The sequence below is a fragment of the Maylandia zebra genome, linkage group LG22 (assembly GCF_041146795.1).
Source record: "Maylandia zebra isolate NMK-2024a linkage group LG22, Mzebra_GT3a, whole genome shotgun sequence".
Classification (NCBI taxonomy): Eukaryota; Metazoa; Chordata; class Actinopteri; order Cichliformes; family Cichlidae; genus Maylandia; species Maylandia zebra.
Genome location: NC_135187.1, coordinates 9515352 through 9540549, shown reverse-complemented (window position 1 = coordinate 9540549; position 25198 = coordinate 9515352). Strand labels below are relative to the sequence as shown.

The window sequence follows — 25198 nt, the reverse complement described above, 5'->3', positions numbered from 1 at the left end:
TCTTTGACTTCTTCTGTTGTGTCCTTCACCACTTTCTGTTCTTCCAGGAGTTTCTTATTTTGTTCCTCCAGGACTTTTTTCTCCTGCTCCAGATTCTCTCTCAGTGTTTGTTCTTTCCACAGAGCATTCCACATAGTTTCTTTCAGATCTCTTTCATGTTTCTGGAGCTGCGTGAACTTGGCAGACAGAGTGTCCTTCTCCTGTTTCAGCATCAGGATTTCGTTGTCCCTCTGCTGAAGCTGCTCTTTCAGACAGTTCATCTCAAGGTCAAGGTTGCTGACCTTTTCCTGATCTGAACACGTCTGTTGCTCTTTTTCTTTGGTGGCGCTGCTCACCTGCGGTTTGCGCGACACTGATTCGTCAGTGACTCCTGCAGCTTGGTTCTCATACAGCTCCAGCTTGGTGCGCATGTTTGAAATTTGAGTCATCATCTGTTTGATTTGCTGTCTGGCTCTACTTTCACCCTCTTTTAAAAGTTTGTTTTCAGTCAGAGAGTTTTGCAAGGCTTTCCTAACCAGCATGAGGTTGTCGAGTGCACTCTTTGGCAGAGTGAAGACAAATTCTGGTTTTCCTTCCTGATTGCTCATTTTTGATATTTAACTTTGAAACAAATTTAGCGTGTTACACTAAATAAGATATTCAGATGTGAATTCGATAATCAAATGTGAATCAGGGTTTGAAGTTGGCTGTAGCAGAACAAAAGTTCGTCTAGTGAATCGCTCGTGACTGTAAGTAAGAAACGTGCTTGACCAGTGTGCTGTTTCACCCCTATTTATAGAATTTTGGTGACTGTGATGTCATGGCCTCATTCTCTTTGCTTTGATGTTTGAAAATAGGTCCCGCCCATTGAAAATAGGTCCCGCCCACAGGCTCTCAGAATTTGTCAGTTAAATTCATACATTAATTTGAAATGTGTTTTTGTTTATTTTTAAATTTTAATTCATCCCTCTTCTAAATTTAACCTAAGCCCATTTTCAGAGCGCTGCGTGTTCATCACAGCCATAAATATGTTAGAAATGAAGAGATTTCACTGTGTTCAAGTACCAGATTTAGTGCTAATTTTATTCAGTCATCCAGGGTTTGTTTAGCTTGTTCAAATGTTTCAGGTGCTGTAGAACATCTGATTAGTATTGTTCATTAATGCTTGTTTCCTATTCCTGTTCAAAGTAATACTCTGCGCACGCAGCCAGTGAGAAAACGTCTAACGCTAGACCCGCCCCCGGGAGTCAAGCTGCTTGCATCTAATGTCTCTCAGTTACATAGTAAACAAAGCTTGCAAGGAATCACGAATCCAGCATCATTACTAAACATCTAACAGGTGCCAAAAAAAAGAGCAACATTGAGCTGTTAATACTTCACAGCCTGCTCGTTAAACAGACAGTAGGGATCCAGTAGGACTGGACACAACATCAAGCCTCTTGGCTTCTGGTTTGATAACTTCACTCATTTAAAAAAAGAAAAATGCTGTAACACATCAGTGTGACATGTTTGCTTTCATCCTGCATCAAATTAAAACACAGAGAATATGTGTACTAGGTTTTTTTAAGGTGATCTTTTTATTTTTCAACAGCTTATTACTAATTACGGATTTTGGGGAATACTAAAAATCATGACACATCAGGAAAACAAAATCTTATAAAGGACGTGAAGCGATGTCACTGATGTTGTCACTGCTGATGTGACGCTATACCTTGTTTATGGTAGTACCTGACCTGCCATAAAGTTATGTTAACGCTGTGCTTTAGATTACAGCCAGGGGTGTGGCAGAGGAGGAATTTTGCACTTTCATATAAAATCCACTTTTGGACTAAGTAGATCAGTTAATGGCTGGACTATGGAGGAGAAGTTTTTGCAGAAGTTCCTGTAATAACCTACCATTCCCAGGAATCTGCACAGTTCAAGTCCTTTGTTTAGGTGTGGGATATTCATTAATCGCCACCACTTTGGTGCTAAGGGGCCGCACCTGACCACGTCCCACTTCCCTGCTCAAGTATGTTACAGTGGCCTTGGCAAATTCACACTTTGTCAGGTTGAGTGTCAGCGCTTATTAATCTTGAAACCTGCATGACACACTGGCAGACAGAAAAGACCATTCGGTGAAAATATCAATTCTGGGGATCTGGAACATGGAGAGTAGAATATCTAAACAACATTATTGGTGTGTTTTGCCTCAGCGTTATTGATATTTATATGCTTATATTTTCACAATTGTAAAATCTCACTGTGGATGTAAGAGCCAAATTGTGGATATTTTGCATCCACTTTATTGTGTAATATTTTAATTGATTGGGCAGCACGGTGGCACGGTGGTTAGCACTGTTGCCTCACAGAAAGAAGGTCCTGAGTTCAATTCCAACATCAGACCGGGGTCTTTCTGTGTGGAGTTTGCATGTTCTCCCCGTGTTTGCGTGGGTTCCCTCCGGGTACTCCGGCTTCCTCCCACCGTCCAAAGACATGCACTTAGTGGGGATAGGTTAATTGGATAATCCAAATTGTCACTAGGTGCGAATGGAAGTGAGTGCGAATGGTTGTCTGTCCCTGTGTGTTAGCCCTGCGACAGACTGGCGACCTGTCCCGGGTGTACCCCGCCTCTCGCCCTATGACAGCTGGGATAGGCTCCAGCGCCCCCCGCGACCCTGAAAAAGGATAAGCGGAAGCGAATGGATGGATGTATTTGATGGCTTAGGCCCCAGGAAGACTAGCAACCACTGTTGTGGAAGCTAATGGAGTTCCTTATAAATAAGCAGACAAATAAACACTATTCTAATCTTATATTACATTCTTAGCAAATTTACACTGTAAAAAGAATAACCCTATTCAAATTTAAAAAAATGATGTCCAATTGTCACATCCAAAATATTTGGCTTCAGAGAATCCAAATTGAGTCACTTGATTTGACCTGATACTTTTATGTTGATATAAACAATATTACTAGACTTGACTGAAACTTTAAATTTTGCATTGATCCAAATTGATTTTTTTACATAGAACCATATTTTAATTATTGAACCAAGCTAATATATTGAAATTTAACCAACCTAATGTATTCACATCGAACCAAATTAACATGAACTAATATGTTTGTGTTGAAGCCAGGTAATTGATTTACATATATTCAAACTATATTTTTTACATTTCATTTTATTTCAGTTCAAAAATGCTCTGCATTTCCTATAAAAAACAAGACAGTTGGCCAACCAATTATTTCAAAATTATTTATTGTTCCAAACCATTTTAACTATAATCAATAGAGAGGATTAGTAATATACAGATTTAGTGCTACGACAGAAATGATTAGAGAAATGTTTGTTTTATAAAACCTGCAACCTTTTGAAAACCAGTATAAAACCTGCAACCTGTCTAAAACTGGCATAAAACCATTATAAAAACTCTTTTTAAACCAATTTGCAAGTACTCAAAAATGTTTATATGTGCACTGTGCCTGTACAATGTAAAAAAAAAATCTACACATGTATCAATGAAATCAACTTAAATCTCCCTTTCAAATGGGTGTTCTTATAATTTTTGAATGTAGAATACCACTGCAGGCCAACCAAGAAAATAACCAAGCACACATGCACATGCATGTGCACATACACATCCACACATGCATGCAAACACACTACTGTGCAGTGTTAAGTTCACAATTAAGTTTGCGAATCTTAGAGGTCATCTTGTTAAAGTCAAGCTCCATCATAATCTTTTGAAGAGCCTCAAAGGTGAACCTGAATCCTCGTGGATATTCCATTTTAAGAGCATAACAGAGTCCAAAGTCCATTGCCACTCCAGCTGCCACAGAAGGCAACTCATTCAGGACTTCCACACCATCAATGATTATCCCGATGTCTCGACGCTGATGTAGGAGGCTTGAGTTGTCCCTGAAGATGAAGAGTGCCATGGTGGTTACTCTGCAGCTCTTCCTCAGCTTCATCTTTCTGGGATATCTTGAGGTAAAATATGGAACAAAATGTACAAGTGAAGAACTGAAGTCTGGCACACCTGATAAATCTTTGACCATAATAAACTACTATTTTGATAGTTGTTTGGTCACAGACTATTAGAACAATTATTTGACTAATCAGATTGTGAATTGCATAATCATTAAATTAAATCAATGGTGGAAAATTTTCATAAATGTTCCACAAAGCCCAAGAAAAAAAAGAAAACAATACAGAACCCTAAGATATTAACTTGATGAGTTGATTAATCGTTGCTGTCCTACATTAATCATTGCATTTAATAGCAGAGTTGTCAAATTTACATCAAGAGACTGCATCTCATGTAGAGACAGAACAGATATGGACATACCATGTATTCTTTTATCAAGTCCTCAACACATCAGCAAGGTGAATGAGAGGATAATGAGGGAGAGTCTAGATTATTATGAAATGTTTAAAAAGGATGTGCAGTGTAAATGCAAAATGATACCTGTTCAGATTAAATGAAAATGTATGCTTCAGCCATGGAATGGATGGAGCGATCTGTGGTTCTGAAAGCATACAGAAAAAAAAGAATAATGTTACTTCTCTATAAAACACATAACATAGAAAAACCAAGAAATACGTAACATGACATACACATCCTTATAAAAAGCTAGTACTATAATTTTATTTAGGTTTACCAAACAGTCTACAGACCAGCCATTAGCAACTAAGTTTGGCATAGGGTCAATTTAATGCTGTTAAAATTAAAATTTCTTCAGAAAATGCACATTTTTCCGAGCCGCTCCTGAAAGTCAATTGAAGGAATTAGTCTTATGTCATTGATCTTATATGCTGGCGTGTTATTTCTGTCTCTAAATCATGCACATTAATAATTATCTTTTGCGCTCGGTGTACACACACATAACACACAGATATTTATATGAAGAGAGACAGAGACAAACGTGCGCGCACAAACACAAGCTTGTGTCTAGAAACCGCGCGCTCACCAGAAAAATTCAAACGAAGCGGAGCACGGAGTTATACTATGAATGTTATGAACTATGAACTTATGCTAGCTAGCTGTATCCACCACCGATGCATCGTGGTAACGCTAGCTAGTTAGTATACTGGTAAAAAACGGCTTTTTGCCTAACTTGCATTCCTGACTGTGATGGTCGGTTTCTGGTAACCAGTTCTAACGTCGCGCCGGATAGCTAGCTAGCTTGTAGCTAGCAGCTACAATCATGCAAAAATTAGGGGTGGCTGTCGACCCAGCTTAAATGGGGTTATTTTCTGCAATTTTGGCAATACAAATTATAAAAGCTTTTGTAACACACTTGGCTTTACTTACGTTTATTTTCAGATGAAATTAATCAAAGATGTGACACGATGTTTCCAGCAGCCATGCAGAATAAAAATGGGTCCCGGTCTATTTCTGGTGGGCGTGTTCAAGTGCAAATCACTTTGACTCAAATTAAAGATATTATCTGTTCAACATGAAAAGAAATCAAAAACTTTGCGTTGTGTCCTTTGTACAGATATTTAGTTTCATCCAAATCAAAAGTGGTATTTTAAAATGCAAAAAGAAAGGGTTTCACAATCAAATCAATGATTTTATTCTGTTTTGAATGGCACTTATTAGATTGAATGAATGACTGCATGTTAGACTTTTTTCAGTGAAGGGTACAAGAGGTAAATCGAAGAATAACCACACTGATCCGGCCGGGTGAAGTCAAACAATGATTTAATGCACGCGTGGGAAGATCACTGCATACGCAGACAGCAATTGATGATCTTCGACTTAATCAAAGCATAAACATATATTTTATACCATCAGGGCTTAAATTTAATGACGCCCCCTCAACGTCAGATCCATTTCATACATAGGTCAGATCAAAACCACAATAACTTTTAACACAGTTTAAAAAGAACATTGTCTTCGTCTTCCCAGCAGGTACTTCCTGTCACTGCCGGATGCTCGCTTATCATCTTGACACATGAGCAGCAGTTCTGCTGTATATATACAGACACCATGTTTACATATTTAGCATCAACATAATGTTCAAAAGGAGTCTGATTCTTCAAGTGATAAACATTTGGCTTGGATGTCCAGGAACTCTCGGCCAGAGCTTTTCAGCTGCCGGCTACACACACACACACACACACACACACACACACACACTGTCAGATTATAATATTATTTTATGCCATGTTATGCCCCTAATTAAAGATTGTGAATTATTATGTAGTCTTAGTTTGCATTATTCTCCTGAATTAGAAGAAGCTGATAACTATTGCATTAGTTAAACTGATTTGCATTACATTAGACTGCTGATTTATTGTGGATGAATGATATTGTTTTATGATGTTATAAGAAATACTGTTTGCAGAGTCATCGCCTTATTTGTCTGATTAGAAGAGAACAGAACATGCTGGAGTTTTCTGCCCCATCTCAGCAGGAGCAGATAAACAGGGAGCCAAGGTCGTAGCTTAGGCGCCGTGTGAGAGAAAGCATGTGAATGTTTAGGCTTTTGTGATAAGGTGGGGGCACCAGAGGCTATAAGAGTTTGATCAATGCTCCACCATTTTGAGATCTGAGGCTGTCTGCATACAGTGTCCATCTCCCACATGTGTGACCATTAAAATCATCGTTTGACTTAACCCGGCCGGACCAGTGTTGTTATTGTGGTTTTTCCTCTTGTGTTCATCCCCAATTTTTGAACTCGTAACAACACACACACACACACACACACACAACAACACAACCTCAGGTCCCGACACGTCATATGCAGTGGAGGTGTGATGAGCTCATTGAGCTCCGCTGTGTCAGCCTCACCTGCAGCCGTGCACAAATCAAAGTGAAGTAAGAAAAACCAGAACAAACGCACACTAATCATGAAGCTACAGAGCCCCTTTACTCACATGGGTAAGGAATATTTTCATTGCATGTCCACATGTTGATGTGGCAACAAGACATATACAGCAGGTTACCCCACAGTCAGACGCCTGCCATCTACCAGCTAACTGTGTGAAGAGGAAAAAATGCTATAAATATCTATTTTTTTGTTGACACGCCTGCTCAGTTTATGGTAGCAGCAACTTAATCCAGTGCTAAGCACAGTGAGACTGATTACGTGGACATTCGTAGAAACCTTCTTGTCTGGAAGGAGGGATGGCAGACTCAGTCACTGCTGACAATAATTTTAACCTGTTACATTCTTTAGAAAAGATGATCCAGTGAAATAGCCTTTGAAAAGGGGTCTCTTCACATGTAAACAACAATTATTTAATACAGATTTAATAATTAAAGCCTCTCATTTTCCACCTCATTTACCCTTTAATTTACGACTGATATGATGAAATGGTTTGACACACAGTGAAATGATTTAATACACAGCAGAAAGTGCATATTCAAATTCATCTCCACATTAAGATGAGTAATGCCTTGAGACATTATATCTGTGGCTAAATCAGACAAAAGGTCAGAGTCCTAGAAAACACAGCCAAGTGATCTCAAATAAAACATTCTACATGACTCGGTCTCTTTCTAGTCGTCCTGTGGATATCAAGTGCACATCAGGAGTAAAAGTTCTCGGCCAGCTTCCTCATTCTTTTATTGCAGTGTGCTGATGGGGCGGGCGGATGATGAGCTGCCACATTTGCTGCGGCTGCAAACATACAAAGTCCCACTTCACCTTCAGGTTGCTGCTCTGTGCTGGCCCCTTTAAGCTCATCTTTGTCAGGGTTTGGATGGAAGACTTTATAATAAATAATTTTAAGTATTAGACCGAGGACGTAAACTGCAATAACACAGGCAGCTGTGATTAAAGCGTACGTGGGCTCTATCACAAAATCAGGAGGATCTGTGCTCATCTTCCAGCACCACACAGCACAGAGGATGCAAATATCAGTCAGTATATACCCGTGATAGAGCGCAGTCCTGTACCGCGTCTTCCCCTCGGCCACATTAAACCAGTCGAAATACCAAATGATGCCAACAGTAGCTCGATAAAGCCATTCTCCACAAGGACTATCCATGAAGTCCGTCTTGGATCGCCAAGCGAAGAAGAATAAAACCAACCAAGAGCAGATGAAGTGGGCAAAGATGAAGCAGGGCAGCACGGAGGCGAAAAGAGCGAGAGCAGTGAGACGAGAAGAGATGAGAACCAGGTTCCAGATGAAGTAGATGACTGATGAGGATATCTTCTGGTTTTCTTTGGCAGGCAGGAAGGAGCGCAGCGAGCGATGGTAGGTCGTCACAGTGCAGGCGATAGCTGAGGCTGAGCCGACGGCTTTTAGAACTGAGGGAGAACGAGAGGCAGCGTCAGAACAAGCAAAGAGAAATGTTGTGAAGTGTGCCACTCCACATAAAGACAAGCAAACTGGTCCCAGAATCAGCAGACTTTTAATGTATCGTAACTTTGGTATATTTAGAGAAATTCTAGGTTCAGGTTGTGCAAAAGTGCAAAAGTCTAGCATAGGCCTCAGTTTTCAACAGAGTCACATATGAAAATTTTAGGTCTGAAAAAACACATTTGAAAATGTTGGCTTCAAAATGCAGATAAAAATCAGACCTTTGATATGGTAGAACTGTTTGGATCAGGCCCCATCACTCACATAAAAATAACCTAAAAAGCATTTTGTTAAGTTTTCCCAACTGAATGATCAGGAAAAAGAACAAGGATCCCATGCATCCCAAGCATCACAGATATTAAACTGGTCCAGGTTTGTGATTGAAACACTGGTTTATGCCATTAGACTAGTGGTTATTTTAAAAAAATCTGCTTTCAATTTGTAACATTTGAAGTGGGTGTAAAATTGATTTGAGCTCAAACATGTTTTTCAGCGCTGAATAATTCACGTGGATATCGCCTGTATTTAAGAGTTATCGAAGATCAACAACATCACATTTAAAACCACTCCCATGTACTTCACCAGCCTGTAACTCACAAAGCATTCGTAGTATGAAGGTAAAGTTTTGCATGATTTCAACAAATATACCAGAGTTCTTATACAAGGAAATCAGCTGATTCTGTGAGGGTCATGTGGAAGACAATGACCTGTCTTGGGTTCCTCTTCAAGCATTGTTCCTTTTAATGGTTAGGGATTTTCCTGCACAAGAAATTTTTTGATATGCATGTGATCGGTAGCTGGAGTTACAAAGGACACAAATTACATTACTTTTTTTAAAAAGTTTTTTTTTTTAAACTGTGGCACAGAAGAACATGTGTCTGTATTTGTTTGGATTAGGCTAATCGTTCTAGGCCAAATACATGTTTTTGGTCTCTCACTCTTATCAGTTTTTTGTGCATGTGGCAGAAATTAATCAGGAATAATACTTTAAACAAAAACATGTAAGTACAATAAACATGGCTTTGTTTTTAAATCTTTTAGCCGAGCGCTGGCAAATGTTTCAGCACGTGGTGACCCTGTTGTGTAACTTTATGTGGTCTGCCACTTCCTGTCCAGGTTACTGAGGTTCCTAAACACTGAGGTTGGAGTAATTTCACTTACAGATGATAAAGGAATATCTGGGAGGGGAGACATTTCACAAACTGAATGGTTACTGAACTATGGCTTCATATTACAGCACCACACTTGAATTGAGTGAGCTCTTTAGAACAAAGCATTCTTTTAAAAATGTTTTTGACTGCGTGGCTAGCTACCTTAATTATTTTGTACACGGTGGCACTGAGATCAAAGATCTGTGGCTGAATACTTTTGTATTGTGCATATTGTATTTGTACTGTGTACAAAAAGTGCATACTCTATGTCTAAGAAAGTACACTGCTAGCATAAAAATACTTCGATTTAGTTGAAGTGAATATGGGTGAGCTGATCTTTAATAATCTGAAGACTTTAAACTTACTTTAAAGTAGCAATGAGCCACCCCATTTAGTTTTTCATTAAGAATTTATTTTACAGTGTCACTATTTCTGCCCAAAACATACATGACTTTAACTCGAGTAATAAACTGTACCTGTAACAGGATCCAGATGGCCCTGCTGCAGAATGATGGTGAGCATGAGTGTGAGCTGCGGGGCGCTCTCTGAAAACGTCTCTACGATTCGCAACATGCTCAGATCTTGGCTCAGAAACACAGCTACACTCTCAGGGTCAGGGAGCTTTGTGCGGAAGCTTTCTACAGCCTTTTCCAGGACTCCTGCGTGCCTGAGAGCCAAAATATAATAAATGAGTCACAACCAGGTAAAGCAAATCCAAATGTCAAACACACCTAGTTGAATTTTCCTGAAAGCATTCTTCTTATGGAAGCAAGTGAGCAAATAAAATCAGTTTGCCCGACACACAGTGAAGGAAAGAAAACAAAATGTAGCTTATCTTGTGAAACAGAGAAAATTAAAGCATGACTCGGGAATTCGGGAAGTTATAAATGTTGATTTTCACATAATAGTTCAAAAATAAAATAAAATGAAACTGACAGAACCACAGCACTACAGATGATGAAATCTGTACTCTTGTGGTTTAATGCACAAACCTGATGGAGTTCTTGCACTACAGGCACTTTAAACACGCTTTATTAATTTAATACTACCTGAAGTAGATGCCCAGCTGGAAAACATGCAACAGTTTGAGCAGCCTCTTGGTAGGCCAGCCCTCGACCTTTGTCTTCATCCTGAACTTGTCATAGCTATACCAAAGCCAGCTGTAAGCCTGAGTGAGCAGTGACGAGACCAGGAGCAGAAACAGCAGAACAGCAAGGCACACGTAGGCCTTTTCCTTATAGAAGGACACAGCGGTCCATATATCCAGCCCTATGTCAACCAGGTACAGCGGCAGGCCCACACAAGTGAAGAGGAAGTCCCAGCAGGAGTATTTAAAGTTAGCCTGAGTGCCTGACATGTTCACCCGTCTCTCTGCGTGCCTCTAACACAGCTGCATGTGATGCATGAGCTGAAAGACAACTTATATAGACAGATAACGAAAGTAAACTCAAGATTTGAGAGTTTCAAAACCCCTCCTACCAACCAGCCCGTGTCCTGAAACTTATCTTAAAGGCACATTGTGTTAATTCACACACATACACACCTCCTGCTGGCGAATATCCCGTTAACAGTAAACATCGTATTTGGATGACTTTCAGAAAGACTGAAACTGAAATTCCTTTCTGGATATTTTAAGCATCATCCAGAACTCCTGCCCTTTAGTCTTCTCCTTACCTGGCACAGGTTGACAGCTGTGAGGTGGGAGCACTGCATTAATGCACCCGCTGGTTTACCTAAAGGGGAAGCCCAGATCTTTTTACTGTAAGCCAATGACTTACAGTAAAAAGATGTGCGGATGCTCGTAATCTGAGTTTGCAGAAAGACACAAAAACAAAAAGAAGTGACTTAACTTAGGTACTACTTTAATAATTGCACGGGACAGATGAGGTAAAGGTTTAAAAGGAAGTAATCCCCTTAACCTTTCATACCAGCTGACAGCATGCCAAAAAGTGGCTCCAAACACTATCAACTCTTTTACAGAACAGAGTTTCAACATATTGTAAATGATGTAAATGATGATGTGGAGGCAGGTTTACTGAAAAAGCTGGGAGATGGATGTGCTTTCAGCTCTGTATGTATACTAAAGTAAAAGTATCTTGGCACATGACATATTTGAACAAGCTAAACAGATAGTGGATGGATGAGCGACAATAACACTAGATTTGGCAGCTAGATGCAGAGAAATATCTAAAACATTCGTGTCTGTGACAAATCAGCAGGTTAGCTGAACTTGCTTTACAACACAAAAGAAAAAAGTAGAAACCAAGCTAGTGGATTTAAAACACTTGACCAGCTTTTGAAAAGAAACTATGAACGAACGAACTTACAGTGAAATTTACATTCAAAAAGGTTCCAGCAGCAACTCTAACAAGATAAAATAAAACACACACACGACAACAAAGGTAATTTAAAACCTCAGAAACAAGTTTTGCAGTGTTTCAAAAACAAATTCCAATTTAGAGGGAAAATCCAGATCTCCCACACTTTTAGTAAAAAAGAAAACCCACTAGAAACAATGTACAAATGTAAGATTGCGGTTTTTATTTTACTCTTTAACCAAGTCTCTTTATTAAACCATTTATAGCTTAGTTTTTATAATTACATATTGAATAAATACAATTCTATTCTAAATCTATTTCTAGAAATCCTAAAGTGAACTGAACTATAACACCTATATAGAAAAACTGTCTTTCTGCTCACACTTAACAGTAATATTTAGGCTACTAACAGGCGGGAGTAATAAAACACAATTAAAAAGCACACAAACAGATTTGGTTTAGCTTATGAAACTATTCCTGCTTCAAACAGAATGAAAAATTAAAGCTGTATGCAATTTTTTTTCTAACGTAATTTATACATTAGCCACAACACTAAAACCTTTAGCAGATTTTGTATTTGCTGAGAACACCCATAAACCTACCAACCATCAAACGCTCTCACAGCTCCTGTGTTGGTAACCCAGCAGGTCTGAGAGGCTTTGACAGCATGAGGCACATAATTAGGCAAGTGGTGTTAATGTTGTGGCTGACTAGTGTTTGTATAGTTACAGTACAGTATTTGTGGTTGTAAGAAGCCACTGTGGGAGCATCTTTGTGTAAACACTGGACTGAGCTGAGTGCTCATCAGGTATTTCATTTGACACTTCAGTTAAAAATGTATCCAGAAATCCCCTTTATTACAATATAAACACTGTCTGTATGTTTATGCTTGAATGTAAAAGTACACTTAGTGTAAATACAAGTTTATTATTGCAAGTTTCTTGTTTCATGTACGATTTTAGAATCTGTACTTTGAAGCCACAGAAGGGAATGGTTCACTTCAGACATGTTTGCACTAGTGGGAATATTCGCATTTGCAGAGGTGATATTGTCCTATGTGCACATTGGACTATGAAGCTACAAGTTGGAGACCAGCTAATGTCTGATCTTAATTTGTCAATCATTTATGTTCTTAAGTGCACTTTGGCTGGGAAAACTTCAGAGTTTTAGTGCACATTGGAAAACTATTTTAGTGCACTAAGCCTGCAGAAAAAAACTGCAGCACAAATCTGAGAAACAGAAACAGATGCTTCATTCAGTAAAAAGCCAAACATCACAGATGAGGGGGCTCGGCACCGTTTGTGCCGTGAGGGTTTCGGAGGACTCTTTGATCTGTGTAAAAATTAGTGGCGTGGCAGGCCATGCGTTTGTTGACAAGTGTAGAGGACGGGGTGCTGTCCTGGATGGAAAAGTCTCTAAAGGACACTTCTGCATCAGGCAGATCACTGGGCAGTCCGGGCTCCCTCCCCAGAGGTCTCCACAGTTTAGGGTGGAAACAGCAGTAGTACAGAGTTTTAAAAAGCAGCCCCAGGAGGTAAGTGAGAGGTAGAGAGATGAGAAGTGGGAGGACGAACGCATCAGTCTGGACCAGGTCTCTGTAGCACCACCAGGTCACCAGCAGGATCACCCCATCTATGGTCATGAAGGAATGGTAGATTAGACTCCTGCCACGGGTCTGACCCTCAGCCACGTTAAACCAGCTGAAGTACCAGATGAGCCCCACGGTGGACCGGTACAGCCACTCCCCACCCACGCTGTCCATGAAGTTTGTCCTCTGTTGCCACGCCCACAGCACAAAGACGAACCACAGCATCAGAAAATGGGCGGCGATGTATCCAGGAAGGACAGAGGAGAACAGGGCGAGTGCCACCACCCGTGGAGCGATTAGCAGCAGATTCCACAGGAAATAGATTAAGGAGGACCCCCATCCCTGCTTGGCTTTCTCTATGAGGAAGGCACGCAGGCAGCGGTGGTAATCCACTACCATCCAGGCTATGGAGGTGGTTGAAGCAGCAATACTTACAACTGAAAAACAGAAGTCAAACCAAGAGGAAGTGAACAAGTGCACAACTGTGATGTTTGCTTGCTGTTCACAGAGAGAGAACTCACACTGAACTGTCCTGGCCTTGTTGGTGCGAAGTATGACGTGGATCATCAGGGTGAGCTGAGGTGCGCTCTCACAGAAGGTCTCGATAAGACGGAGCATGCTCAGGTCATGTGTCAGGTAAACGGCATACTCTGACCCTTCCTCTTTCCTCCACCAGACTCTAAAGCCCTGACGTATGGCGGAGATGTGTCTGAGTGCGGATGGGAGAGCAGCGTGAGAAAATGACACAGCAATGAACAAACCAAACTCATGGAAATAATCGGGTGTGATTCATTAGGAGAGGTCAAAAACAGTGTGACTGAGCTTTTCATACCTCATTAATTCATTTTTATGCAGTCAGTTGTGCTCAGACTTACTGGATTTACAACTTACCACACCTGACACTGACATTTGTACATGGCTTGAGGTGTTTTAAAGAAAAATATATGGTTTCATTTTTGATTAAAAAATAAAGAAAGTGAAAAAACTATGCTAAGGAAACTTTCACAACAAACAGGCAGAGGCCTTAGCTGTTGAAACACTTATTGAGAAACAGATTCAGTGATGAATTCGGAGTGATTACATGAAATGACCTTACTAACACTTAACAGATGTGTTTTACATTTACTTAGTTCCTAAAGCTAAAACCCGGGATGTTTTACTGTTTTAAATTATTAGCACCCTGAGTTTATTTATCATTGCCAAACTTTAAAATGTTCAAAACAGGTACTACTATACCATAACACCTTTATTCATAAAGTACTTTAAAATAAACCGGGGTTCACAAAGTGCTGTACATATAAAATAGCATAAACAGAAAATAAAATCAAACATTAAAAAAAAATAGAGAATTAGAGAAAACAGAAAAATGGAGCCAACCTTTCAAAAGGTGCCAGAGGCTTCAGCAAATAAATATGTTTTAATACGAGTCTTAAACTCAAAAGGAGAAGACGCGCATCCGAACAATCAAGCAGCTGCATTACCCCGATGTTTATCAAATTACAATTTTATTTCAGTTTTAAATTTATGGACTGTGCACTGTTGCTGTTCAAACATGAAAAACCTAGTGTTAAAGCTAAAATAAAACTGCTTTAACCTTGCCACACTTCCATAAAATCCTGCCATTTAGTCTTCTCCTTACGGTGACAGCTGAGAGTTGGGAACTCTGCGTTAAAGCACCTGCGGGTTTACCTAAAGAGGAAGCCCAGTTGTAGAACATGCAGCAGGCAAGACAACTTCACTCTGTCCCCGAAGAGCACGCTTTTCGCCCCAGTGTGTTCGCTGAAGCCCGGCAGCTCTCGGTCGTACTTGAACCAGAACCAGCTGAACATCTGGACCACGACGGACGACAGGACCATGAGGCCAACCAGGACTCCGAACCAGAAGAAGTCTCCTCGGCAGTAAAACTCAGTGGCCACCCAAACATCGGAGCCCCAGTCTACGAGAAAAGTGCACACTCCGATCACGGAGAAGACGAAGTCGGTCCAGGAGTACTTTGAAAAAGTTCCGCGCTCCATGGCTGAGCCTCCCTCTCTCAGCAGCTAGCTGTCCACTCGAGCTACCTGTTTCTGAGAAGCTAACCTTCAGCTAACGTCGTGTACCGTTATGTTCCTCCCAAAGTGGCTCCACAGTCTTCTTCACCACGATGAAGAGAGGTTGCAGAGGGTTTGACATTTTGAGCTCCAGTAAATTAATGTTACGCCCCAAGACAAATAAATTACGTTTAAAAACTAAAAAATACTTCCAAAGAGAAGAACGGGTGTGTTTGTGTGATTGTTGGCCACGCCCACCGCGGCTCATGCAGGTTTTAAACGCATCACAACAGTCAGAGCACCGCTTTCCGACATTCGCCATTTTTATTTCAGGCATGAGGCTAGCAGTTTCAGAGAATTTCCAGCAACGGCCTCCTAATTGCAGTACTCTTGGGCCACAAAAAATACTTGTTTCTTATACACTCTCACAAAGTTTCTGTAGTTGTTTAACTACGCTTTTAATGTCTATTTGTTGTTTGTAGTCCGGTGCCATCAAGGAGTGCGTCTTGTCGCAAATCCTTAACTGGCCGATCTCCCACTGTTGTACCTTTGCGTGAATTGCACCCGATAGTTTCAGTGTTTTAAACAAAGCTTGTCATAGCTGTGTATGCTTGTGGATTTATTTGCGTACTTAGAAATCCGATTACATACACAGTGATCTGAATAGTCACACACAGATTTTAATATGCACACAAAAACTGAGATAGACATTCGCACAAATAGTTCTGGTTCAATAATAACCCCACAATGTCTGTGATAACTAGGAATGGAAACTCCTATCCAACGGTGGCTCTGGTCTAACTGTAAAAAGTTATTTTCATTCATTCTTAAAATCGCCTAATCGCACGATATATTTTCTAAAAACTAAAGTTAAAAAAACTAAGACAACCCCCCTTTTAGTCGTGGCCTATCATATCAAAGGAGGGCCTTATGTATGGCGGCAGTCTCACGCCTGCGCTGTAGCCGCTTGGTTGTTGTCGGGTTTGTCGTTTCGGCAGCACGCTCGGAAGAGGCAGCAGCATGTCGCGGGTGTATATCGGAAGGTTGAGCTACAGAGCCAGAGAGAAGGACGTAGAGAGGTTCTTTAAAGGCTACGGGAAGATACTCGAAGTCGACTTGAAAAACGGGTAACGATGCTGTGAATTAATCGTGTTTAACATGGAAATTGGTGCTTGAAGGGCCGCGTACGGCCTTGTTGAATCCAAAGCGGGTCAGACTTGCTAATGCTAATATAGCTACTCTACACCAAATTTCGCTTTTCCCGTTATTACGCGTGTTTTTTTCCCCTAAAGTACGCCTTCGTTTTACACGAGTGCTTGTTTTATCGATGTAAAGGATGTAAAGGTCAAGCTAAATTTTCCCATCTTTATTGTTGGTTATTGTTTGCGTTAGCGCCAAATCGCTAGCGAGCTAATGTTGGACGTGGCAAAGTCAAAGGCGGCTGTGTGCATTACAAGCAAACGGGTCTGCTGCAGCTGTAACTTCACCCACCGTTATATTTTTAACGCAATATGAAACTGTAGGGGGAATAGTTTCAACCGTATGCATAGCCTTCCTTTACGTTAAATATCTCTTTGCAGTCGTACTGGCGCTAATCTGAACAAATTAACGTGTAGGGCCGCTAAAATCTAAGGCTCCAACCGGATGGTTTTATTGTCTCTATAATATGATTGAATAGTCTGTAAAGTTCGATTACTTGGTCTGTATGTGTCACAAAGCTGTGGAAAAATACCCACTGATGGCTGAGATATAAAATTTACAAAAATGCACAACAAAAATTTGTATTTGTTCACATTTGAGGAAGTAAAATGGTGTATTGAGAAATTTATGCGTTACAACAGCCAACAATATTAAATGAGAGGTATAATAAAAAATTGGTTCAAGGAAGTCGAATAGCTTAATAAAATGTAGTAATTCAATAATAATATATAAAAACATAAAAAAAACATATAAAAAGCTTGATAACATGAAAATGTTTAGAAAAAAACAATACGAAAAAGGTTAAAATTTATATTACTAAAATAAAATAAATCATCCAAGTTAAAAAAAAAAAAACAACACACACACAACTTGTCAGTAAAAAAAAAAAACTAAACAGGAGCAAAACTTAAGTAAAATTTGCATAAAGTATTATATCATAAAACACAGATAACAGTAAAAGATGTAAAATGTTGGATTTAAAGTAGGGCTGCTCAATTAATCGAATTTTAATCACGATTACGATCTGGGCTTTCAACGATCATTAAAAATGACTGAGCCGATTATTAGCCCCTCCCTCATTTATCCGCGACACCTTAAAGGCCGGTCCGTGAAAATATTGTCGGGCATAAACCGTCCGTGGCGCAAAAAAGGTTGGAGACCGCTGATTAAGAGGACCCGAGGGAAGCTCGGAAAGCTAAGCAGAAGTTATTTGGAGAGTGACTGCCGTTGGTTGAAAAGAGAGTTAAAAAAAAAAAAACTTCAGTGGTGTTGCACACTATTTTATATTATTTTTTTAAAGTCATTGTTAACCCTTTAAAGCCGGTCAGAGCAGCACGCTCCGTTTTGCGTAACTATTTTTAAATCCCTGTAGAACCTGAACTGTAAGCTAGCGCAATAATTTGTTTTGCATATGAAACCGGAGGAGTTGTACTTACATCTGATGCCATCAGCTTGTCCTCGGTCACGGTTTCGTTCCACATATAGCTTTGCAAAAACTGCATAAAAAGCGCTTGCAGGAACAAAAACATAATATTCCAGAAACAGCTTTGCCGTTCCTATCAGCTGTTCGTAACACTTCCCACAGTGAAATGATGCACATGCTGTTTTCTTTGCAAATTTGCATCATAGGATTGTTTTTTGTTTTTCCTGCAGTATATAAAAATTGCTGTATCTCCAAAATAAAACTATGAAGACACTCAAAATAAATTTCCTGTGGTGGGAAACTATTTTTTGCAACTTTATTGTATTTAAAGTTTTGAGGGATAAACCTCTTAAATTTCTCCAAGTAGAAATATATGTAAACAAAACAAAAGCGATTTTCAATTTTTTTTGTAGTTTATTGCACTTTTTTGCAATTTATGTAATTACTATGGACTTAATGCATACATATTATTAAAATATGGGCTATAACAGTTGTATTGATGTATAGCAACTTGAAATGCTCCCACAAATGGCACTACAGCATGTAAAAAAAAATAATATAAGCTCTGGTGGACTTGGTTCTATAGTAGGTCTTAAAGGGTTAAATAAATATCGTCAAATAATCGTGATCTCAATTTCAGTGAAAATAATCGTGATTATCATTTTTGCCATAATCGAGCAGCCCTAATTTAAAGGACAATAATAATTTATCCTGCTCAGTTACCTGCTGCCATCAGTAAACTTGTTACATTGCTGCAACTCTGCTGTAAAGTCCTTTCTTCTTTTTATTTAAACATGTTTCATTTCCATCTGCAGGTATGGGTTCGTTGAATTCGACGACCCCCGTGATGCTGATGATGCAGTATATGACCTAAACGGCAAAGAGCTGTGTGGAGAGAGGGTCATTGTGGAGCACACCAGGGGACCACGTCGTGATGGAGGCTATGGTGGTGGTGGTGGTGGTGGAGGAGGAGGTGGTGGAGGAGGTGGAGGAGGAGGAGGGCGGAGTAAGTGTCCAGCGGTGTATTTCCCGTATTTCACGTGAATAATAATTTATAAGAAATCTCATTTATTTCAGGGAATTCTTAAATTTCATGGGGGGCAGAACTGGTCCTTGGTGGCTAAAGTGCATTCAGTTTATATCATAATTTCATGGTGGAAACTGACAGAGGTGGTTTTTCTGTAGCTGGTTCTTAGAATTGGGTGGAGTGAGGTGAAGCTGGTTTGTTCTCTATTAATTCAATTTTCGTTTCTGGGTCACACCTTCACAGTAGTTTCATCACAGTTCACCTTTGTTGCAATCTCAATGAGCATTCCTGGTTTCTAGTGGTGTTTTTGAATTGGGGAAATCTTACTCATGTACTACTTAACAGTTGCTTCTGCGATGCAGTCCCTGACAGATGGCGGCATCTTTCTTTCTGTGATGGAAAGCTGGAAACAGGCAAGGTGGAACCTAAGAAAGAAAATGGCGCTGCTCTGCTGTCTAAAGTGAACATTTAACAGTTTAACCACAATTTGGCATGTTATCACGGACTGATTAAGCTTTTCAAATCAGGATTTGACCAATATCTGGTCCTTGTGTCTGGTAGGTGTATCCTCGATACCTCTAGATCGTTCTTTGAGAACCAAAGGGGAATTATTCCTGCTAAGCCGCTGACCTCATTTTCTTTGTTTTGGTCGTTGAGACACTCCCACCCGTCCACATTTCACTATTGTTCTGGCTTGAGTGAGCCTTCTAGGTTTCTAGTGGTCTCTTATTCTGCGAGTACATCTGAGTTTCTGGATAGAGCAGTAATTTGGTTTTGAATTGCTTTGCTATACATCACTTCACAGCTTCTACTCAGAAAAGAACAGCAGGCGTGGGAGGAGGTGTCGTAACGTGATTAAATCTGTGTGCACCAGAGCCACCAATGACTTCTTCAAATATCTTGGGTTTCCATGTGATGGATTTGAAACTAACAATACATGTGAATGTGTGATGATGCAGGAATTGGCTTACTAATTAAAACAGTATAAATGTATTGATTGAGCATTGTAGAGTAACTATTTGACTGTCAAATATCTTGTAATCTATTGATGTCTTATTCCGTTTTTATTTCATTTAAAGTGATTGTCAATTTAAAGGTAAAGATTTAACAAAGAACCTCAATGTTTTAATTGAAAGAGTCCTTTGCTGACTGCCTGCCCCTATTGCTGGCCATGGTGTCCCCCCTTTCCAAGAGTGTGGTTTGACCATTCTGGGCCCCTGGGCAGACCAAAAAAGGGAGCCATTGTGAATGAAGACCGCTTTTCCCATTAGGCCCAGGCCGGGTGGTGAGGATGCCATGGGGTTAGGAACAGATGTGGGTTCAGCTCTTATAGGTGCCTGAAAAAAAACAACATGTTTTGTATCAGTGAAATGTTTTTAGATAGGATAGATTAGACACTTGATTTAGTTCAACGTAAGTACTTCCTCCTTCAGTTATTAATTTGATTTTTATTGCTTTTTTCTTTTCTTTTTTCTTATTAAAATAGGCCTGTTGAGCATCAACCAAAATTTAATATCCATAGGGTTTTTTTTTCTTCTTGTTGGCTTAAAAATTTAAAGAAAGACTAATAGAAAGAAATAATTAGGGTCTTTTTAGGAATTAATAGCTTTTTCTCTTTTTTTCAGCCTTTTTGCTTTTTCCCTATTTTGTTTTCTTTCCCAAGAGATTATTGATATATTTTAATAGTGTGTAGCTGGAAGTTTAGTATGACTGCACCATCCCGGTTGCTTTCCAGTCCTCATTGTTCCTTCTGTTTCCTTGTTACCCTGAAAGGTGGATATGGACGCTGGGGAGGAAGAGACAGATATGGTCCACCTATACGGACAGATTATCGGCTTATTGTTGAGAATCTTTCCAGCCGCTGTAGCTGGCAAGACTTAAAGGTATGTTTTTGCTTAATTCACCCTCCTCTCTCATATTAAATACTTATTGTGAAGGAAGTAAGGCTTACAGTCCTGATTTTAAAAAAAAAAAAAAAAAAATTGAAGTGAACCATTATTTCAGCGTTTTAACATTTCCCATAGTGAGATTTTCCCCGTCTTTTTCTTTTTTAAAAATTTTTTTTTCCGTATTTTACCCAACTTTAAGAACGTTGCATTAGATTTTGATTTTTGTTTTTATTGTGGCCACATGATTATATAAACATTCATAAAGCACAACACACCCATTCTGATCAGGTTGTCCATAAGGGAAGATGTAATATGAATCCATGATTCAGAAGCTCTCATGGATTTTATGTAAAATATTTACATGCAGTTTGGTCAGAGCCTCCAGTGGACACATTCTCATGATCTCATCTGTTTCCTCTCCTTGGTAGGACTACATGAGGCAGGCGGGTGAAGTGACTTACGCTGACACCCACAAGGGCCGGAAGAATGAGGGGGTGATCGAGTTCAGGCTCTACTCTGATATGAAGAGGGCCCTGGAGAAGCTCGACGGCACAGAGGTGAACGGCAGAAAGATCCGGCTCATTGAGGACCGTCCTGGTGCCAGGCGCCGCCGCTCGTATTCTCGTAGCCGCAGCCGTTCCAGGTAAAAAAGGCACTGTTGTTTGGTATTATATTAGGAATTGCATGCTGCTGCAGTCGGATCCAAGATCGATAAATGGTATAATATTTTGTCAGGTCTCGCTCCAGGAGCCGCAGGTCTCGTAAGAGCCGCAGCCGCAGTGAGAGCAGCAGTCGCAGCCGCTCCCGCTCCAGGTGAGAAAAACTTTATTTTGCTGTTTTGTCCAGATGTTCGATCGATTTGTCCTCTCACTAGCTGCCTTGAGACAGCTTGAGACTTTGTATCCAGTTCAGTTCATTTGTTTTTATAAGTATGTTACAGGAAACGTGTTACGCTCATTTATAGCTTTCATATTCGTAGACTCTACTAGTTACTTTGCATGATTCAAATCAAGGCTTATCTTTCTTTCTTATCCTCTTTGTTGTGACTTATTACTTCATCCTGTCTGTAAGAAGCCGTTATAGCTCCTGTGCTCACAGCCAGAGCCGTGAGACTGAGATTGCCATATTAGGATAGATCTCTCGTTCTCACTGTAGAGGAAAGCTAGCTGAAAATAAGGGGTTGCGTTTACTTCTATCCTGACTTCATTAATACAGACTTTGTTTAAATATGACCATCCGTTACTGAAATCGTGGGTGTATATATAAAAATAAGGAATGCATAATGGGTTTAATAATACATGTACAAAAATGTAAATAAATCTTCAGGTCAAACTTTCAGTCTTTGTCATAAGACGATGACATCGCGCATTGGTTTGTAAAGTCGTGCTTAGCTGCAAACGGAGCGTTTTCAGGACTGCAACTGCAATTAGGACTGCATGCTGCCTGGCTAATCCTTTGTCATTAACAATAACAAAGGATGAGCAGATCCTGAATAATCCTCCTTTGTGATTTCTGATTCTTAGTTACTAAATATGACTGAGCGCATAAATTGATCATAAGTGTTTACTGAGGTTAGCGCTGAGGGCTGTCTTACTGTAGACTTCTATAGGGCAAGAAGTCTTTTATTTATTTTTTTTGTATGGTGGCCTTTAAAAAGCATGAAGACTACGTACTTTCTCTTTACTGTCTTCAGACAGGATGTAGAAATTTCTGTTTAAATTATGTCTCTCAGATGCTTTTAAAGCTGCTCACAATCATTCCATTTTTGTGTTGCGGAACATCGAAACAGAGAAAACAGACCTTAGAAAAACCCCTAAAATTCTAGTAATTTTACCCAGCTGTTCAGTGCTTTATGTTAATGAGAATTTTGGTGGATGGGTTGGTGCAATAAGACTTGGTTTGTCTTTTGTCCACAGAGCTGCTTCTCGCTCCCGCAGCCGATCTCGTAGCAAGAAGAATAAGGGAAAGGGCAAGAAGGAGGAGGAGGAGCGCAGCAACGGCGCTCAGAAGAACAAGGATCGCAGCCGGAGCCGCAGCCCCAAGAGTAAAAAGAGCAAGAAAGAGGGGAAAAAGGGCAAGAAGGGGGAGTCCAGGTCCAGGTCTCGCTCTCGTTCTCGCTCCAGGTCTCGCTCTAGATCTCGTTCTGCATCTGGAGCTAAGGATCAGTCAAGGAAATCTGTCTCAAAGGGCCGGGAGGAGCCCAAGAGCGATGACGAGGGCGGCGAGCCTGAGCGAGGCTCACGCTCTCGTTCCCGTTCCCGTTCTCAGTCTCCTGAGGAGTCCAAATCCAGAGCCAGGTCTAAATCAAAGTCCAAATCCCGTTCCCCCTCACCTGCCAAAGCCCGCTCCCGTTCCCGCTCCGCCTCCAGATCGGAGTCCCGCTCTAAATCCCGCTCCCAGTCTCGTTCTCGTTCCCGTTCCCGCTCTTAGTTCAGATTTTGGACTGTTTGTCACAAGCCCTCCTCCCAGTGTCTCCCTCCTGCCCTCTATTTACATTCCCCGTGCCCGACAACACTATCCTCACCTCCTGTTTTTTGATAAGTAGCTGTAGAATACCAGGCGCTCATGCTCGATGTCTCTTATGCACATGCTACTCCATTTCATTTGCCCTTTACCAACATACGTTTTCATTAGTGGTGTTTGTAACAATAACAACAGGGTGCAATGTCAGTTTTATAAGTTCAAGCGAAGGTATGGTATTTGTCTTAGCCTTTTTTAATCAAATGTAGAAGCATACTGTTTTTGTCGATATGCTGGTTGGGAACACCTTCCCCACTTTTGTGAAATCCTTGTAATCTTTGTTTCACATTAAAAAAAAAAAAAAGAAGCTTGTTCTGGACTTGTTAGTCATGTTTATGTTGGTAATAAATTCGGTGTGTGAGGGAAGCAGGTTGGCTCTTTTATTTATTTATTTATTTTTTTTGCATGATGGTGTAAATATCACTGGGGTGAGTTTGTGTTTCTTTGTTTGCTCAGAAAACAGTTGGAACAGTTTTTAGAAAATGTTTTTGGGTTTTTTTTGTTTTGTTATCCTATGTTAACATAGGATTAATTTAAAAAAAAAAAAAAAAACAACAACAACTCATAAGGCAGTTTTATCTGTTTTTAAAAAGCCAAAGATGTGTTTTGTAAAGTAAAAGGCTGGTTTGACTGCTGGCAGGCTTCAGTTTCATAACGTAAATTCCTCTCAAACTCAGCTGATTACACGTTTTCGTCTAATAAACAATTAGTGGGTACATTTTTATTCACGCCAAGCTTAATATTACATTTAAATTTATAAAACTGATTCAAGCCACCTGTTTTCCACGTGACAGAAATTTAAGTAGGATAAATCAAAGAACCCTGTTACCGTGATTCCTTGGATGACATGATTCACGATACACTTAATATTTAATCATTTGTCTAAGACTTACTTTGAAGGTAGAACTGTAATTTGTCAGTAAGATCGCTGAAACAACAATTTAGTCCTTAGGCTCTGATTTTATCCATGATGTGAGAAGAAGAAAACATGCAGTACAAAGTCCCAATTTTTACTTTGTGTGTTTCACATCTTACAAAGCCATCCACTCCGTCTACCCTTTGGCTGACATCCCTGAGTTAAACTATAGCTGCTGGCAGAATTGGTCAAGTCAGTTTTCCTTAGGTTTCCAATGTGTATCTGCATGTGAGCCATAACAGGAGCTGGCTAAATAAATACTCTTCGCACACAGGAAAGAGAGTGTTTGAGAATACACTAAGAATTATCAGAGTTCATAGAAGGAAAAACTGAGGTGACTCGGATCATAAGAATATTTTCCATTTTATGGCATAAAGTTTGGATATGTTCAGTGACAGATTCTCAACGTTGGGGTGTGAGGACTAGAAGGGTTTGGTTTACAAGACCTGTGCTGCCAAATGGTATGGGGACTGTAATTAATTTTAGATCAGTTTAATAGTTATTTGCACTACTGAGCACTCAAAACAAAAGTTATAGATTCCCATGATCAAGTTGCTTGTGCATGTGTGGCAGAAGGCTGTGTGCGTGAACCAGAGCAAGGTCAAGAAACAAAAGCCCTCACAGATGTTGCCTCAGATGCAGAAAACTAGATAACAGGTTAGAGGGAGGGAGGCAGGTGTATCGGTCCATCCCAATGTGAAGCTCCAGCTGAGGGAGGAGAGGAAGAGCAGAACTTTGCTACGTAAACAACGGCCGCTTCGCAATAGTTTTGACCAATCAGATAAACGCACATTCTCTATAAATCTCTCTCCCAGGAGTTGGCTACAGCAGACTGCTGCTGACTGGTTTTATAACCAGAG

The 25198-nt window shown here is 40.1% G+C and overlaps 3 protein-coding genes and 1 long non-coding RNA gene across 5 annotated transcripts; 1 reads left to right on the top strand and 3 right to left on the bottom strand.

The window, feature by feature from the left end:
• Nucleotides 1-3171: 3171 nt before the first annotated feature.
• LOC112430135 (uncharacterized) lies at nucleotides 3172-5404 on the bottom strand. The gene is made up of 3 exons (XR_003021931.2): nucleotides 5275-5404; nucleotides 4429-4489; nucleotides 3172-3944 (listed from the first exon to the last, which is right to left on the bottom strand). It is a non-coding gene; the product is annotated as an uncharacterized LOC112430135 (long non-coding RNA).
• Nucleotides 5405-5650: 246 nt separating this feature from the next.
• LOC106675126 (XK-related protein 8) lies at nucleotides 5651-11173 on the bottom strand. The gene is made up of 3 exons (XM_024798476.2): nucleotides 10477-11173; nucleotides 9904-10094; nucleotides 5651-8224 (listed from the first exon to the last, which is right to left on the bottom strand). Exons 1-3 carry the CDS (start codon nucleotides 10782-10784, stop codon nucleotides 7500-7502), a joined length of 1224 nt encoding a protein of 407 aa, XP_024654244.2. The 5' UTR covers nucleotides 10785-11173; the 3' UTR covers nucleotides 5651-7499.
• A 95-nt stretch (nucleotides 11174-11268) lies between these two features.
• LOC112429955 (XK-related protein 8-like) lies at nucleotides 11269-15636 on the bottom strand. Its single transcript, XM_024802013.2, has 3 exons — nucleotides 15023-15636; nucleotides 13855-14042; nucleotides 11269-13770 (listed from the first exon to the last, which is right to left on the bottom strand). The coding sequence occupies exons 1-3, from the start codon at nucleotides 15346-15348 to the stop codon at nucleotides 13019-13021; spliced, it is 1266 nt and encodes a 421-aa protein (XP_024657781.2). The 5' UTR covers nucleotides 15349-15636; the 3' UTR covers nucleotides 11269-13018.
• A 677-nt stretch (nucleotides 15637-16313) lies between these two features.
• srsf4 (serine and arginine rich splicing factor 4) lies at nucleotides 16314-23788 on the top strand. Of its 2 annotated transcripts, XM_012924140.5 has the most exons (6): nucleotides 16314-16490; nucleotides 18802-18992; nucleotides 20787-20896; nucleotides 21331-21545; nucleotides 21638-21715; nucleotides 22819-23788. In XM_012924140.5, exons 1-6 carry the CDS (start codon nucleotides 16384-16386, stop codon nucleotides 23330-23332), a joined length of 1215 nt encoding a protein of 404 aa, XP_012779594.1. In that variant the 5' UTR covers nucleotides 16314-16383; the 3' UTR covers nucleotides 23333-23788. The 2 variants fall into 2 exon arrangements, with proteins under 2 accessions (XP_012779594.1, XP_014266716.1); XM_014411230.4 differs by lacking the exons at nucleotides 16314-16490; nucleotides 18802-18992 and adding an exon at nucleotides 18999-20346.
• The last annotated feature ends 1410 nt before the right edge of the window (nucleotides 23789-25198 follow it).